Here is a 16,349-nt window from a genome sequence, read left to right as displayed (position 1 = left end):
CAGCGGTCAAAAGGAGGGGACTGTACAGGGGCTGACCCCCGCCATCCAGGGGAACCTCCATGCCATGCCCTGGCACCTGGGACGGAGGAGTGCCACCCATCCTCTGCGTGTCCTGGGGTAAAAGTGGATGGGAGGCTGCAGCGCCCACTGTAGGAGGCGCTGGGGATGGCAGGGAGTGAAGGTGTCACAGCTCTGACAAGCGCCTGTCTTCCCATGTGAGGAGCAAGGGGCCTGGTGACCCGCTGCTGCCTCCACAGCCACTGCCGTGAGCTCTGACGCCATGTCTGCAGAGACGCCTCCCCTTCCATTCCCAACACTGGCTACTCGTACCTGCCCTCTCGTTTTGTTCATGATCGAGGGCATTAGGGTTACAGTTTTTATTGTGGCATCTCCTTTGTCCCAGGGACATTTAGAATTCTATTTCTTAATTTGCAACATAGGAAGAGCTTTTGTTTGGCTTTTCTCATGACGTATAATCTAACTGAACTGGCGTCAGGATTTACATTCTGTGTGGTGTCAGTTCTTTATAATGTACTATGGCTCAGCATAAAGTCTTTGTTTATAAATTTTCCACATATACTTTAAAAAATACGTATCCCATAATTTTTTCAAGAAGAATTATGTACCTGTCCACTAGGTCAACTTTGTTAATTATAATATTCAGGTCTTCTATATCTTTTATTATTATTTTGTCTCCTTTTCATTCCACCAGTTAAATGTAAAAATATCACCCTATAAATTATAGCATACATCCTTATCAAGATAAAATAACTGTTGGTCCTTCACCATTTTATAACCTTGTCCTTTAAGAATGCAGTCAACATAAAGACATTTTCAGTATTCTTTAGGCAGAAGAAAATAATCTGCAATAAAAAGTGAAAGAAGAAATCAAATCACAAATATGGGGATATAGCTAAATCAATAGCGGCTATTAGAAAAATAAAAGTAAAGACTTGTCAGATTTAAAATACACAGAATTAAAATACATCTAAACAACAGATGTGTAAGAAAGAGGCCAAGGGAGTAAAACTATACTATGACTTTCACACTGTTTGTAAAAACGATGGAAGCCTCCACATGAGACTTGATGGGGCACCTGTGGATACTGTAGCGATCTATAGGTGCTATTTCTGTGTCTAGAATTCTACATTAGCAGTTATTTTCCTCATGCACGTTGAAAATATCCAACTGTCTCCAGAATTCCGTGGTTCCTTTGGATACCATATCATTATAATTGTTTGTGAATGGAATCAGTACTTGTCTTCTGGCTGCTTGGGATTTTCATTTCCCTTATTTCACTGTAGTGGTGCTACTCTGGAACTCTTCACTGCACGTGGTCCATCAGCTTCAGAGGACTATCAGCCATTACCTATTCAGTGTTGCTTCTGCTCCATTCTCCCCATTCTCTCCCTCTGTAGCTTTAAAAGCTCACCACATTCTTTACTCTCTTGTGCTTCCTTATGCATTTTCTACATGTGCTTCTTGTTGGTGCTCTGTCTTCAAGTTCACCATTTTCTCTTAAACTATGTCTAATATGTTGTTAAACTCATTCAACTGAATCTTTAATCTTAGTTATTGTGTTGTTCAGTTCCAAATTCTTTTTTTTAATATATATTTTTATTGATTTTCCACAGAGAGGAAGGGAGAGGGACAGAGAGCTAGAAACATCGATGAGAGAGAAACATCGACCAGCTGCCTCCTGCACACCTCCTACTGGGGATGTGCCCGCAACCAAGGTACATGCCCTTGACCGGAATTGAACCTGGGACCCTTCAGTCCACAGGCCAACGCTCTATTCACCGAGCCAAACCGGTTTTGGCTCAGTTCCAAACTCTTATTTGGTTCTTTCCCATTTGACTGGCCCGTTAGGTTTCTAAGACTCTGCTGAGATTTGCATGTTTATCCGGTACCTCCTTGAGCACAGCGCTGTTATCTTGCGTGGGTTCTGATGATTCCACTCTTCGGAGACCCTGTCACTCTGCCCCTGTTGTTCTTGGTTTCTGCCCTCTGTGTCCAGCTTGTCTCATAGGCCTGGGGGCCTCCTCAGCTTTGATAATGTGCTGTATCTTTGGAATTCTGGGTAATCGTAATTTAGGGCCGAAGCTGTGGTCATTCTGAGGAGAAGTGTGAGTCCACTGAATGGAGCGCTGGGGTTTCTGTGCCCATTCAGACTTCAGGCATAGACTCAATCAGGAGTTCATCTGCCTTAACCCCCCTCCAGTCAGTCAAGGGAATCCCTATTTTCCTGCCTGCTTCAGCTGGACGGAACAATGGTGCAAGCTGTCCAGCTCACCCTGCTCCTCGGTCTAGGGGACAATTCAAATTCATGATGAGGAGACAAAGTAATGTCAGTGAAAATGAAACATGTGTGTGTCCATCCAGCAGGGTGCTTCAGATGGACAGAAAAAGTGCCCGTTAGTTACCTGACACCTGCATTTTTCAAGCGACAGAGCATGGAGGTGACAACAGCAATAAAGTGCAAGACGGGAACATTACATTTGTGTGAATCACACCGGACCTTCTAAGGACAGACACTAGCTATACCTCTGAAAGGAAACCGCATGTGGGTAGGGCCCCAGGAGAAATCAGCCCCATTATTTCATGACCTGCTCATGGGTACAGCATTCCGAGATGTGGAGGAGGATCAGCCCCTAACAATGTCACGTGATGGGGACAGAACTGAAAAGGTGCACAGTGCGGACGGTGGGCAGCACAGCATCTTAACCTGTGTCTATCGAAAACAGCGGTGAGCTCTCTGACGGGGGATAGAAATCCATCGCACAGAGAACAGTGGACTTGACTGCACTTGCTCGGAAAATAGCACGTTTATTGAGAGAGGGGCTTCCTGCCCAGAGTTCTCGGTGATGTTCTGAACTATATCCACTTCCTTCTCTTGCAGTAATTGTTACCAAGAAAAGCAAAAGTCCCGACAATCCCCCATTGTTCCTCATCAAAAGTCTCCTTTTGGGTGGCACTTCCCAGAGTCCCCTGGAATGTTCGCAGCAGGGAAGTGTTCCAGAAGGAGCTGGCGTTCCCGTGCGGCCGGGGCCTACCGCTGCCGGCACTCATGTCGGGTGCACGTGGCCTGCCGCTCGACCCGCCACGTGCCCTCCTCGTAGGTGCAGTGGCAGACGGTGCACTCATCCGTCTTCACCTCTCGCCCAGCGGGGATGACGGCGGTTTCTGCAAAGCAGTTGGGACCTGAAACACAGAGACATGTTAGTCGCGCGCGATACAGAAACACGCGGTGGGTTCAGTCAGGCGCTGGCTTCCCGTCCACGTCTGTCACTCTCACGAAGGACAGAGAAGTCCTAAGTGAAGGGGCAGCACCCCACGCTCTCCCTGAAATGTAACCAATGTTATTTAAAAACTGTTCACTAACAGATTATCCCATCTGGGGGCCTGACTTACCCATAGGCCAAGTCTGCAGTCATTCGAGCTAATTAATTCTACATCATCTTAGAAAAAACATAATTAACCGTGGCTTCCGAGAACCAGTCTTATTCTTCAGGCACTTTTCCGAGTGAGAGTTGAGCACAGCGAGCTGCTTGAAACAACCCGTGTCCCGCGCAGCTGCCACAGCACGCGGGCGGCTTTGCGGACGTCAGAGGCGAACCAGCCGCCTGGAGGGCTCTTCACACGTGTCTCGGGCCCAGCCCCCCAGCTCCGCAGTCACAGCTTGAAACTGGCTTTGGAATCCAATTCCCGGGTGGTGCCCAGGCTGCTCTGGGACCCCAGCTGAGACCCGCCGTCCGCACACGCTCCCGGCTGCATCCGCCACAGGTGCCCGTGAGGACCTGGGGATCCTCCACCAACATCCACCGTGAGCCCCTCAACCCCCACAGGGCCACGTCCACCTTCAGGTGAGGCCGCGGACAGGGAGACGCCACCGTCAGCAAGGTGCCCAAGGAGTTGAAACAGTTCGACGCTGTGCCCACACACCCGGTTCAGCTGCCAGCCTCCCTCTAGGACGGAGATGCCTGCCGTTACTGCGGCTGACATGAGGCCGCCTGACCTCGACCCTGGGCAGTGCGCTCTGGTTCTCACCTCCTGCCTCTGCCTGGAGTGTCTGCGTCTGCGTCTGCGAGTGCTCGCCACCCGAATGCTTCATCACGGCGCCTGCAGGGTCCAGGCGAAAGCCAGGGAAGGAAACGTGTCTACTAACGGCTACAGGACACTGAGCCCACTCGACCCAGTCCAGGCTTTCAGCCACACTGCACGACTCAGCGAGGGGGGAGAGGGGGAGCGAGCGGCGCGTGGGGGAGGGGCAGGGAAATGATGGCGGCACCATTGGAAATCTCTACCTATTTCAAAACAACAACACCCGGCTGGCATGGTTCAGTGGTTGAGCGCTGACCTATGAACCAGGAGGTCAGGGTTCGATCCCAGTCAAGGGCACAGGCCTGGGTTGCAGGCTTGATCCCCAGTGTGGGGCGTGCAGGAGGCAGCTGATCAGTGATTCTCTCTCATCATTGATGTTTCTTTCTCTCTCTCCCTCTCCCTTCTTCTCTGACATCAATAAAAATATATTTTTAAAAAGGAAAGAAAACAACAAAGGTTTAAATACGGCAACTGATGCCAAAACAGTGACCACTCACCAGGGAAAAGTGAGGCCTAGACAGTTTGTGGTTCCGTGTCGCCCCAGCAACAGATCAACCAGGACAGTCACAGACGATCGTTCTTCCTGACTCTGTCCTTGACCTTGGAAAGGGTCCCCGGAGGCCGGGGAAGGTCAGTGGCCCAGCAGGAGGCTGGTGAGTGAGCCCAGAGAAGCCGTGTTGTCCAGCTTTTCCTCTCATTTGATGGTCAGGACCCCGCGGAGGATGCTGGTGGCCACGCCTTCGCTCCAGTTCCTTGGGCGTCACGGCCACGTCTGCAGAGGTGGCTCTGGAGTGGAGAGCTCTGCCCCCGCGGGTCCAGAGGAATGGAGGTGGTTAAACGCGTCTGAACCGCCAGGCCCGTCCCGGGAACCGGGCGGAGCCGGGACCGCTGGTGCACGGAGCGCAGAGGAAGCACCTGCTGGGAGGGGGGACTCGGGTTCGAAGCGGGCTTAGCAGGTCTGGCAGACCCTGAGACAGACGGGTGGGGGGCAAGGAAAGCCGCTCCACCTGGCGATTAAGAGACCCGCTTTCCAGGTAATTAGGCCCCGTTTCTTCGCACTGAGTAAAGCTGTTGACAGGTGATGGCTGAAGGCAGGGTCGGGCTGTCAGAAAGCGGGAGGAGGAGGAGGGTCTTAAAATAGGATAAAGTGTCAGGGCTTCTGAAACAATAGCACCAGCTTCTTCCCGCTCCAGGCCCTCCAGGCCGGGCTGCCCAGCGAGCGCGGAGGTTCTCCCAGACGCCTTTCCTCGAAGCCCAGCGAGCCCAGTGCCCTAACAGCAGGTGCTGCGCCCGGTGCCCTAACAGCAGGTGCTGCGCCCGGTGCCCTAACAGCAGGTGCTGCGCCCCGGAAGGAGGGGGGGCTTAAACAACCTTTGCAGCCCCGTTATTCTCCCACCTTACAAATGAGGGACGACGGAGGCCCCTCCTGGTCACCACACTGAGGCAGACCGAGAAAAGAAAACCGTCTTTCCAACGAAAGGCAGTGTGTTTTCCATGGAACCCAACCAGCTGCCCACCATGAGGAAGTGCCCTGACCTTCCAAACTCCTCGCACAAGAGCCCGTCAGCACCGCCCTCACACTGTCCCTCGCCGGCTGGTCTGCGACCAAGGAAATGAACCTGTGATTGATATTTTGAAATTTACACGAAATTCATTTGGCAAAAGAGACCCAAACCTGGCGTCTGCTTTCGCACAAGCGATGTGCATCTCTTACTAATTAACCCTCCCCCTTCCCTGAGCTCTGACAAGCCACCAGTGTTACCTCGAGATAAGACCGCAGCCATCCAGGGAAAAGGGATTCATTCCTTCTCACCTTCCACGTGGTTTTGCTGGAGCACAATCCGTGCTGCTGTGGGCAGTGGGCAGCCTGACTGCTGGCCGCAGCCCGCCCTCCAGTTCCTGGTTGACCGGCCGACGGTGTGTCCCGGCTGGAGCCGAGCTCTGTGGGGCCCAGACGCGGGGCTGACAGGTCAGAGCACCCCGTCAAGCAGGTGCTGCCCAGAACCCTGGCTTCCCCGGTACTAGAGTTCTCCACGCTCAGGGCGGGGGATGCGCCCGCAGCCTCTTCTCCAAAGTTCTAGAACAGCGGTCGCCAACCTTGCGCACCTCACAGACCACCAGTGGCCCGCGGACCAAGGGTTGGTGACCGCTGTCCTAGAACATGATGGCGAGTCTAATAGTTTGCATTCAGTGTTCAAAGAAACGTGGATCCATCCACAAGCCACGTAAGAAAGGAACTTCCGAGACTGATGCTACCACCGACCAAAGAGCAATCGCCCTGTTCAGGCACCTGTCCTGGGGCGGGCCACGTGCGGGAAGGCGGCAGGGGCCTTGACAGGCAGCCGGGCGGCCCCGTGTTCCGAGGGGTCCACACAGTGGGAGAGAAATAGCCCAGCATCCTTGCTTTAATAACAGTTTTTGCAAAAGATAGACACGTTTCCAGCAATTAATCCAAGAATGTCTCCGTGTCATTAAGTCCGATTACGCAGGTGGCCTGGGGAACATTTACCTGCCCACGGAGCCGCACAGAGCTCTGGCTGCTTAAATGTCCCTCAATGCGCATCGCAGCAGCAATTCTTCGCTAGAGGCCTCCCATCTCTATGGAGTATGTTTAATCAAAGTATTTGAAAAGAATTGGGCCATTTTTGTTAAGGTTCTCAACTCACTTCAATAGTTGCCACATGTCATCCTCTGAAAAGCCAGTTTCTCCTGTCACACAAAGCAAGTGACTTGGACTTCAAAGGCTAATAATTCCAGCAATTATTGGCTATATTCCTTAGCAGTAAATTGTGCACACATTCTCATGTATTTCAAATGTTGTTCGAGGGCAGAACACAGGTAGTATGAACCTGTGACCTAAATGCTCTCTGAGAAGAATAAACTACTTATATAAAGAGTGGTGTGGCCGAGACCGGTTTGGCTCAGTGGATAGAGCATCGGCCTGGGGACTGAAGGGTCCCAGGTTCGATTCCGGTCAAGGGCATGTAACTGGGTTGCGGGCACATCCCCAGTGGGAGATGTGCAGGAGGTAGCTGATCGATGTTTCTCTCTCATCGATGTTCCTAACTGTCTATCTCTCTCCCTTCCTCTCTGTAAAGAATCAATAAAATATATATATAAAAAAAAAAAAAGAGTGGTGTGGTTTCTTGCTCAGAGTGCATACAGACATATATCTTTTGCATACCAAAATTCTGGAAGATTTTGCCAGGCCCCAAAATATTTGTATAAAGTCTGTGCTCACGTGATCACAGTTTTTAAATAGGGTTTGAATAAAAGCTGCAGACAAAAGCATGACTTGAAGAGTAAAAATATGAATGAAAACCGTCCACCCACACATTTCTCTCTCAATGTATCTTCTTCAATCCTCTGTTACCAGTTTGGTTTCACAGACGTGAACACAATTCTGAGTTGCCTAGATGAAACACCCCACCCAGGTCAAGGGCGATGGGCTGGTGCCACATGGGATTAGGCTGGGACAGCATCCCAGGCTGTGGTTAAACTCAGAATGAAGACAGATGACCTGACAAAGTCCCTTTCTCTGGCTTCTGGTCAATATAATCTACGCCAGCGGTTCTCAACCTGTGGGTCGCGGCCCCTTCGGGGGTCGAACGACCCTTTCACAGGGGTCGCCTAAGACCATCGGAAAACACATATATAATTACATATTTTTTTGTGATGAATCACTATGCTTTAATTATGTTCAATTTGTAACAATGAAATTGGGGGTCACCACAACATGAGGAACTGTATTAAAGGGTCGCAGCATTAGGAAAGTTGAGAACCACTGGTCTACATGCTCCCGTTTAATGTTTTTATTGATACCAGAGAGAGGGAAGGAGGGATGGAAGGAAGGGGAGAGAGAGAGAGAGAGAGAGAGAGAGAGAGAGAGAGACGTCCATTGGTTGCCTCTTGCAGGGGCCCTGACTGGGGTGGAACCCACAACTTTTTGGTGCATTGGACAGCGCTCCAACCATTGAACCACCCAACCAGGGCCAAGTTCCCCTTTCATCCCCAGGGATGGGTAACCCAAAGCTGTATTTTCCTCTGAAGCAATGCAAGACCTTTGATTTCTTACATAAGGAATTTGGTCATCACGCCATTGTAAAAGCTTCAACTTGGTGTTTCTTTGGGTTTAACACCGAATGGTCATTATAACAAATTAAGCGTGGAAAAGGGAGTAAAAATATTCAGACAGTTTCACCTGTCCTTCGGGTGACAATGAAGCACTCAGTCGCCCGGCTTATTACACTTTCTGACCGGCTGTCCCTGGTGCAGGAACGCTGCTGACCTTCAGGCTCAGCGACATCAACATCGACTCTTCCCGTCCCTGGCCCCCACGAGGGACCATCGCACAGTCCCCGGGGGCCCTAGCCAGGCCGTGTCACTGCGGCCTAACGGCCCAACATTACCCTGGCTTACACCTCTCTCTTCATTCTAGAACCTAAGGGACTTTGTTTTTCTTTCAAACGAGGCTACATATTTCAAAAGCAACGCAAACTCTATGTCCATATACATACGTGTCTCCCGTCTTTTGCATTTATACTAGGAGTTTCATGGACTTCAGCTCCACCTGCCCTGTGACCAGAACCCAGCATATTTTCTGTTGATGCTTCAGCACACAGCACAGACTCTGACACTTAGTAGGGCTAGCGAATCCTTGGGGTACTCAGCTTCCCCCCCCGCCCCCCCCTCCCCCCGCTGCTGGGCACACGGACATCACTGGGCCCCCCTCTCAGCTCTGGATCTGCTTCCGGCCTGGGGTTCTTCATGTGTGAGGGACACTTCCTGCCCAGGTTCACTCTCCATGTAATTGGGGGATTGTCTTCCCGCAGAGTCCCTCCTGGAAATGAATTAGCCGCCGGGAAGAAAGATAGAAGGCACCGGAACCTCCCAATAAGCTGCACCAAGTCAACCTTGACGTCCGCCCAAGGCCCACAGAACTTGTGGAGATCATCAGTAAATCAGAATGTCAGCTCACGGAGCAGCTCTCCTCACGGAATAAACAGCCCTGGTCACAGAGCGGCCCTGGTCACGGAATAAACAGCCCTCGTCACGGAATAAACAGCCCTGTTCACGGAGCAGCTCTGGTCACGGAGTGGCCCTGGTCACGGAACGGCCCTGCTCATGGAATAAACAGCCCTGGTCACGGAGCGGCCCTGCTCATGGAATAAACAGCCCTGGTCACGGAGCAGCTCTGGTCACAGAACGGCCCTGGTCATGGATCATCCCTGGTCATGGAACAGCCCTAGTCACAGAACGGCCCTGGTCATGGAATAAACAGGCCTGGTCACAGAACAGCCCTGGTCACAGAACGGCCCTGGTCATGGAATAAACAGGCCTGGTCACGGAACAGCCCTGGTCATGGAGCAGAGGGGAACGTCTGGGAGAAGAACAAGCCCACCTCAGTCCCAAATCCTACCCACCAGCGAGGGCCCAGGGGACCCTGCTGATCTCAGCCAACCAATGACTTTGCCCAAGATAACGGCCAACACCTGGCCTCTGGGCAGGATGACCCAAAGGTCACTTCCACATTCACCCCCCTGGCCAGGGCCCCCTCTGACTTCCAGACCCCAACCACCAGCTGGACAGTGTCCCATGGACCTCTGCTGGCATACAGAACCCAACACATCCAAATCGTCCCGCCCTCACCCTGCTGGGCCCGCCCACACTTCTCTCCACAGACCCCAGGCCCCTCCTGCAGTGCCCGGGCTGAGCCCCGGAGTTCACCTGAGCACCTCGCATGCCCAGTGCAGTCCCTCAGGAAACGCATCGCCCACCTTCCGCATTTCTGCGTCTCTACTCCTGACACTGCCACTGGGTGCCCGGGAGTCTGCGCATTTCCAACTCAGGACCGACGGGTCTGCAGTGACGATTCTGGAAACGTCCTTCTCCGTGGAACTCTGGGAGATGGGCCTCCCTGGGCACGGCCACTTTCTGTCCTGCCACTTTCAACCCTGCGGCTAATGGAGCGTCCAGGGCTGGACATGTGGCCGGGGGAAGCTTAACGGTCACTGGGGAGCTTACTGTCAAGAAGCTAATACAACTTGAGAATATCTCGCCAGCATGAATTTTATCTGGAGGTCAAGGCCCCTCCCCACATGCTTGCACACACGTGTGCACGCACACACGTGCGCACAGACACGTGCACACACCCTGCTGTGCTCTGGAAACGCTGGCTGCAAAGGCTCCCTCCCTCCTGCAGGGCTGGGGGGAGACACACCGGTGCCCGTTTCCCGTGAGCAGGCGCAGACCCTTCAAATTCCCTTTCCTCCATGGTTAGCTGAATTGTTTTCAACGCCAGAAACTCAGAAGAAGCTGTGTTAGCTTCCCTCTGGGGCCCTGGACGCTGGGACACCATCTGCCGGAGAAGTAGAGGGCTCAGCGCCTCCCCCCGGAACAGGCTGGGCCCAGGAGATGTGTCCTGTGGTCTCCTACCCCATCCTGCCCCCTTCGCCCCACTTCCCACACCAGCTCCCTCTGCTTGGGCGCCGTCCCTCAGAGGAGCCCACCGGCCGAGCGGACGAGGCCTGCAGGCCTCCTGGTCACGGCGTCTCCCGTCTGCCACCATCCCGCCCCCCGTGATCCTCTCTCGGAACAAGTCTTTCCTTGCCGTCTGGATGCTGCAATGAGAGCTGGACCATCTTGTGGACAGAAGAGGATGTTGGGTTGTTCACCGTCGCAGAAGCTCGGCCCCCGTCCGTGCCCACCCATGTCCAGCAGCCGGAGGTCATGCCGCCTGAGCGTCTGTGTCAGTGGACAGCAGCCTCGTCATCAGGTGTCTGTTTACACTGAGCCAAGTCTGCCCCATAGATTCTACCGCGAGGGCCCGCGCAGCACAAATGCAGCCCTTTGCCCGTGAGCGAGGTGCTCCGATGGCGTTTCTCCCCTGAAAACGCAGCTCTTCTGCAGGTGAAATGACTGTTACACAGACACAACGTTCGCGTGTCGCCCTGAAATCCTGTGCACAGACGGGGGAGTGCCCCTCTGTACGGCTGCCACTGAAAAAACCGACACGTAAACCCTCAACACCGCAGCCTGGCCGGCGCCAGGAGGTCACAGTTCGGTTCCGGGCCAGGGCACAGGCCCGTTGTGGGCTGTGGCTTATGGGCTTGAGCCCCAGGAGGGGGGCGTGGGAAGCAGCTGATCCAAGATTCTCTGTCATCCCTGATGTTTCTCTCTCTCCCTCTCCCTTCCTCTCTGAAATCAATGAAAATATAAAAACAAATAAATAAAATATCAGCATTCCAAAAGCAAAGGGTAACATTTCAATGAAAGAAGATCCACACTGAAGTCCATGGTGACAATCCCAAAGAGCAGTCAGAGTGAAGACACCGTCGCCCCGCAGACGATCAAGCTGTGGGAACCCCAGGGCAGCAGGCCGGGGGCACCTCCTGGAGCCAGAGCAGCTTCTAGCCCATGAGGAGAGCTATTCCCTGAGGACGTGACAGGCGCTCGTCACTGCACCGGGGGAGACAGACAGCGCCTCCTGGGGACGGGGCTGCGCACACTTTCCGGAAGGCAGGAGTCACTACCACTCGCCAAACAGACAGGAGCCCCAGTGATCAGACAAGGTGACTTCCCAGATTCTGAAACCCCACCCAGGACATCCCACAGGGGGTGGGGCCCAGAGAGCAGGGGGTGGGAGAACTCCAGCAGCGCCCAGCCCCTGGCGCCCACGGAGCAGCCTTTCTGACGCAAACAGCTGCTCCTCGGTCCTGAGACTCCTACTCAGCAACGACGTCTTTTAAACTGTGAAGGAAAATAAACCCGAACCCTACAACTTGCAAGGACAGAAGAGAAGGAGGGAGTCCCCGACTTCCTCCCATGGTTCTGAGAGGGGGCCCAGCGGGCTGAGCTGAGCAGTCACAGGAAAGCAAGTGGCTGCTGCACGCACCACACTCTCCGCTGACGTGCTTCCGAAGCCCCAACAACGCCCGGAGGCCAAGGACATGGGAGAAGACCGCACGCCGCCTCGGGCTGTAAACATGACCCCAGGCAGCAGCGGAGGAGAACAGTTAACCAGGAGTCATCTCCCCGAGGCAGCTGTGACCGGCGGTGGGGCGAGGCGCGGGCTGCAGTGAGCACGAGAGTCTGGGGAGATGCTCATTCCAGCAGCCGGAGAAGGAGCCAGACACCGGGGCGCGGCGCTGGGCCTGGTGCCGTTGGTTAATGTGCGAATCCTTGGAGAGCGGAGGGGCCGGGGCCCAGCTGGGCCAGATCCGGAGGCGACGCGCCTGCAGTGAGCGAGGAGGCGCACCCGGCGGGCAGCGAGACGGGCGAGCTGGAGGCGGCCAGAGTGCTCGCCAGCGTCAATGCTGTGAGTAAAAGCCAGGCTGCAGCGGGCACAGCCAGGGAGCCAGTCTGCACCCCGACGCCGATCCTGGGGGTGCTGAGAAAGTGATGGGTTCAGGGCAGGCCACCCCAAGGCCTCCTGGTCCCCCAGGGCGTGCGATAGCTCTTCCCGCCCCAGCGGCTCTCAGACACCAAGAGCGTGCGTGCTCCTTTAAGGGGACTGAGCCTGTGTGCGCAGAACAGCGCCGGAGACGCTGCTGTGTCACACTGACCCCGAGCACCGCTCCGCCCCCACGCACGAAGGGCAGCGAGTGCGTCGTCACACCGGACGCTGTGAGAGGCGCCCTGGTGGCACAGCAGGTGCTACGGATGAGAATCAGAAAAAGGTCCCGCCTTGGACCCAATCGCGTCACTGCTGGGTTCATCCCAGTGAAGTCATTCCAGGGCCAACAGCGGCCCCACCCACGCGTGTTCCCCGCGATGTTACTGGGGTCCCCCGCCCGTCCTCTTCCTTCAGTGAAGCACAGACACCGCTGTTTGCAGGGCCGCAGTCGGTGAGCTCCTGGGGCCGGGGCCACGCACCGATTCACCTTTGCACCCGCAGTGAAGTCGGTACCAAGCGCCGCCTCTTATAACAGCAGTATGTCAGCCCACACGCGTGCCCACACACCAGCCCACACGAGTGCCCACATGTCAGCCCACACGCCTGCCCACATGCCTGCACACACGCCTGCACACACACACACAGACACCACACAGACTCCGCCCCGAAAATCAGCAAAGAGACCAAACATTCAACAGCACAGCCACAGAGCCCGTTGGGTTAGGTCGCCCCCACAGTCCTGCTCGGACACAAGGCGCTCAGATGGCGTGCTGTCCGGTCCCTCCTCCACGCTCCTCTGACGCCTCGTGGCCACTGCAGTCAGCACCCTTTGATCCCACTCACGGGAGCCCCCGTTTTCCTGCAGCATCTTTGTCCCGGGAGCAGCCCGGCCACAGAACTTACAGTCGTGGGGGGAAAGGGGGCGGGTGGCCCCAGGACCTGAAACTCAGTTGGAACGTGTCCCCCTGAGCAGCAGGCCCAGGAGGACATGGGCCCAAAGAGAGCTGGGACTCCACTTGTATTTCTCTATCTCTCCACGCGGTTCTGGCGTGTTGGGACTGTGTAGTCATTTGCCAGACACATGCCTTGCATGTATGTTTTTCCAAATATGTGGACTGGCTGCTTTGCACCAGCTCAACACCGTTGTATGATGAACAGCGGCTCTTAATCTTGGAAAGATTTGACGTGAGGCCATATAGGAGCCAGCCTTTCCTGGTGAGAAGGATCTTCATATGACTCACACACATGCACAGACACACATGTGCACACTCAGGCACACACACACAGAGAGACACACATGAATACACGCACATACACATGCACATATGTGTACAGATCATAGGCACACATAGACACACACCATGCAGTTCTGTCCAGCTCACCACCTGTGGTTAAATTGTGATCTTACCCTATTCTTTGAAATACACAGGAGGGAAAACTCAGACTCTAATTCTTAGCCGTGCATCTCACATATTCCCCAGGAACTTGCCTCTAATAATCTGAGTTCTCAGCATTTGTCTTAAAAATGTTACATACGTTTTCATTTTCTTCCCAAAGCAGCCACCTGGGTTTCCTGGTGGAAGTAACGCTGTGGATAACCGCCACCCAGCGGCCGCGAAGCTGAGGGACCATCCATCCTTGTCACCAGCGCCCGCGTGCTTTTGTGAACGCGGCGCCCTCCTGGGGGAGCCGTTCCCCTTGGAGAGTCAGAGCCAGGCCCGCAGGCCCCGGGGGTCCCCTCTACATGCAGGAGCGGTGGGTGCCCGCGTGCAGACCTGGGACCTCTGATCACCCACGTCCACAGGCAGCCAGGACGGAGGGGTCAGGTGGGACGGGCCTGGGACCTCACCTCTGCACGCACCCACCACCAGAGTGACCGGGAACCTCGAAGGTCAGCCTGACCCCCCCGTTCACGTCTTCGGGGGAAACAAAGACACGGCCACTCAAGCATCCACTTTATCAAGAGAAAACCCTCGAGAGAGGGAACCACCCAAGCCAACCGAGTGAACAGACGAAGTCGCATTTGCTTAGTGATCATTTATTTATGTTCCAGGCTTTCTTGGCCCCAGATGTTTGCTGCTCTGATGTAAGCGACTCTGGCAGCTGCGAGGGAGCGGCGATTCCCCTCCGTCGGGGGAAGAGCTGTTTAACGCTGCAGGTCAGGGCGTCGGAGGGTGGGCAAAGGCCGGGCCCCCACGGTGGTCACCAGCCCCGACCGCCCTAGTCCCCTCAGCCAAGTCCACCTGAGCGTTTACTGTCACAGAAGGCGCCGTTGTTGATGTCCCGTAACCTGTGAGCTGCCAGCGTTTAATTGTGTTTTGTGGGAGCGTTCTGTGTGGGAGCGCGTGGACAGCGGCCGTGAATTAGTCACCAATCCCACTCAGTCACTGCAGAGCGCTCCGTTCTCATAGAAACTGTCTTCACTTTTCAAGCAAAAATTGTACCAAGAATTCCAAACGGTTTACCCTTTCAAGGTGAGAAGACGACCAGGGAGGGCTGGAAGCCAAGGCTCTATGTTTGGGCACCGACCTGGGAACCAGGAGGTCACGGTTCCATTCGGGTTGGGGCAGAGGTCCGGGTGCGGGCTCCGTCCCCGTGGGGGGCGTGCAGGAGGCAGCCGATCAGTGATTCCCATCATGGATGTTCCTCTCTCTCCCTCTCCCTTCCTCTCTGACATCAATAAAAACATTTTTAAAAACAGCAAGGACAACACCACCAGAGAACTCCTTCCTCCTACTGGGCGGCTCCCGGCAGCCCAGGGCCTGGAGGTCACAGAGACGTGCACCTGCTGTGTGGACACCTGGCCCCTCCCGTATCCACACCTTTCACGCCAGGAAATACGGGGGAACTCTGAGTGGTGGGGCACACAGAGGCGCACCCCGCTGACACGCACCCCGTGGTGGATGCGCGCCACCCCTACCGGATGGAGGGGCGCACAGAGGCGCACCCCGCTGACACGCACCCCGTGGTGGATGCGCGCACCACCTACCATTTTTGCAGATGGGGCAGCACTGGTCAGGCTCGTACACTGGGTCCACGCACTCGGTCTGGGGACACGCGGACACGGAGCACAGCACCTCCCCGCTGGCCTCGCAGCGGCAGCGCTCGCACGGGGACACCTGCAACACAAGCCACAGTCAGGGAGTCCGTCCTTCCCGCACCCCACCCTCCACACACGCCTGTGTCTCCACCCCTCGTCCCCCCTATTCCCACACAGCCTGCCCTCTTCCCCAGACGCTGGGAAGACAGCCCAGGTCCCAGGCACGTGGTTTTCAGGGGGCACAGGCCTGGGGTGCGGGGCCCTGGGGCGCAGACACAGGTGGGCCCGGTCTCTCCCCTCTCAGCTCCCAGTGGGCAGCCCATCAGCTTTGGCGGACACACTGTGGTTTGGGCAAACATCACACAAAGGCTGCGGCCCACGGAGCCCCTGCCACTCAGCATGTGGACAGGACAAGCCCCCTCCCCGGGCCCCTGTGCCCCCACCCAGCCCACAGCACCCTGGCGAGCGCCCGAGGAAGACAGTGGGGGGGCACTGAGGTGGGAGGAAACCGAGTTAGGAGCTGCCCAAGCAGGTCCCCCATAGCCTGCGGGCTCCCAACTCGCCCTGCGAGGCATGTGCTCACTGCCCGGAGGCTGAGCCCGAGGGCGGCTCCTGGCGTCCAGTGCGTGGGCCCTGCCCCCTCTGAGGCCTCCGTGGGCCCTTCCCTGTCACCCCGCGGGACCCTGCCCTTCTCTGTGCAGCGCAGCCTCAGCTCCGCTCCCGTCTGGGTCCCTCCCTCAGCCTCAGGGCTGTGCCTGGAAGGGCGGCTGGGCAGGCACAGCGGGAGGGAGGCGCCTCTGCTCGGACAACGCC

The 16,349-nt window shown here is 55.6% G+C and overlaps 1 protein-coding gene across 1 annotated transcript in view; it reads right to left on the bottom strand.

The window, feature by feature from the left end:
- Window positions 1-2,809: 2,809 nt before the first annotated feature.
- Window positions 2,810-16,349, bottom strand: part of VWC2 (von Willebrand factor C domain containing 2) — a 28,576-nt gene continuing 15,036 nt past the window's right edge. Inside the window, exons 3-4 of the mRNA XM_006754022.2 lie at window positions 15,486-15,615; window positions 2,810-3,201 (exon numbers count right to left, since the gene is read on the bottom strand). Of these exons, the coding sequence (XP_006754085.1) occupies window positions 3,050-3,201; window positions 15,486-15,615 (282 nt within the window). The 3' untranslated portion in view covers window positions 2,810-3,049. The remainder of the gene's footprint in view (window positions 3,202-15,485; window positions 15,616-16,349) is intronic.

This window comes from Myotis davidii, unplaced genomic scaffold (genome assembly GCF_000327345.1).
Source record: "Myotis davidii unplaced genomic scaffold, ASM32734v1 scaffold472, whole genome shotgun sequence".
Lineage (NCBI taxonomy): Eukaryota > Metazoa > Chordata > Mammalia > Chiroptera > Vespertilionidae > Myotis > Myotis davidii.
This window is presented reverse-complemented; position numbering and strand designations above follow the sequence as displayed.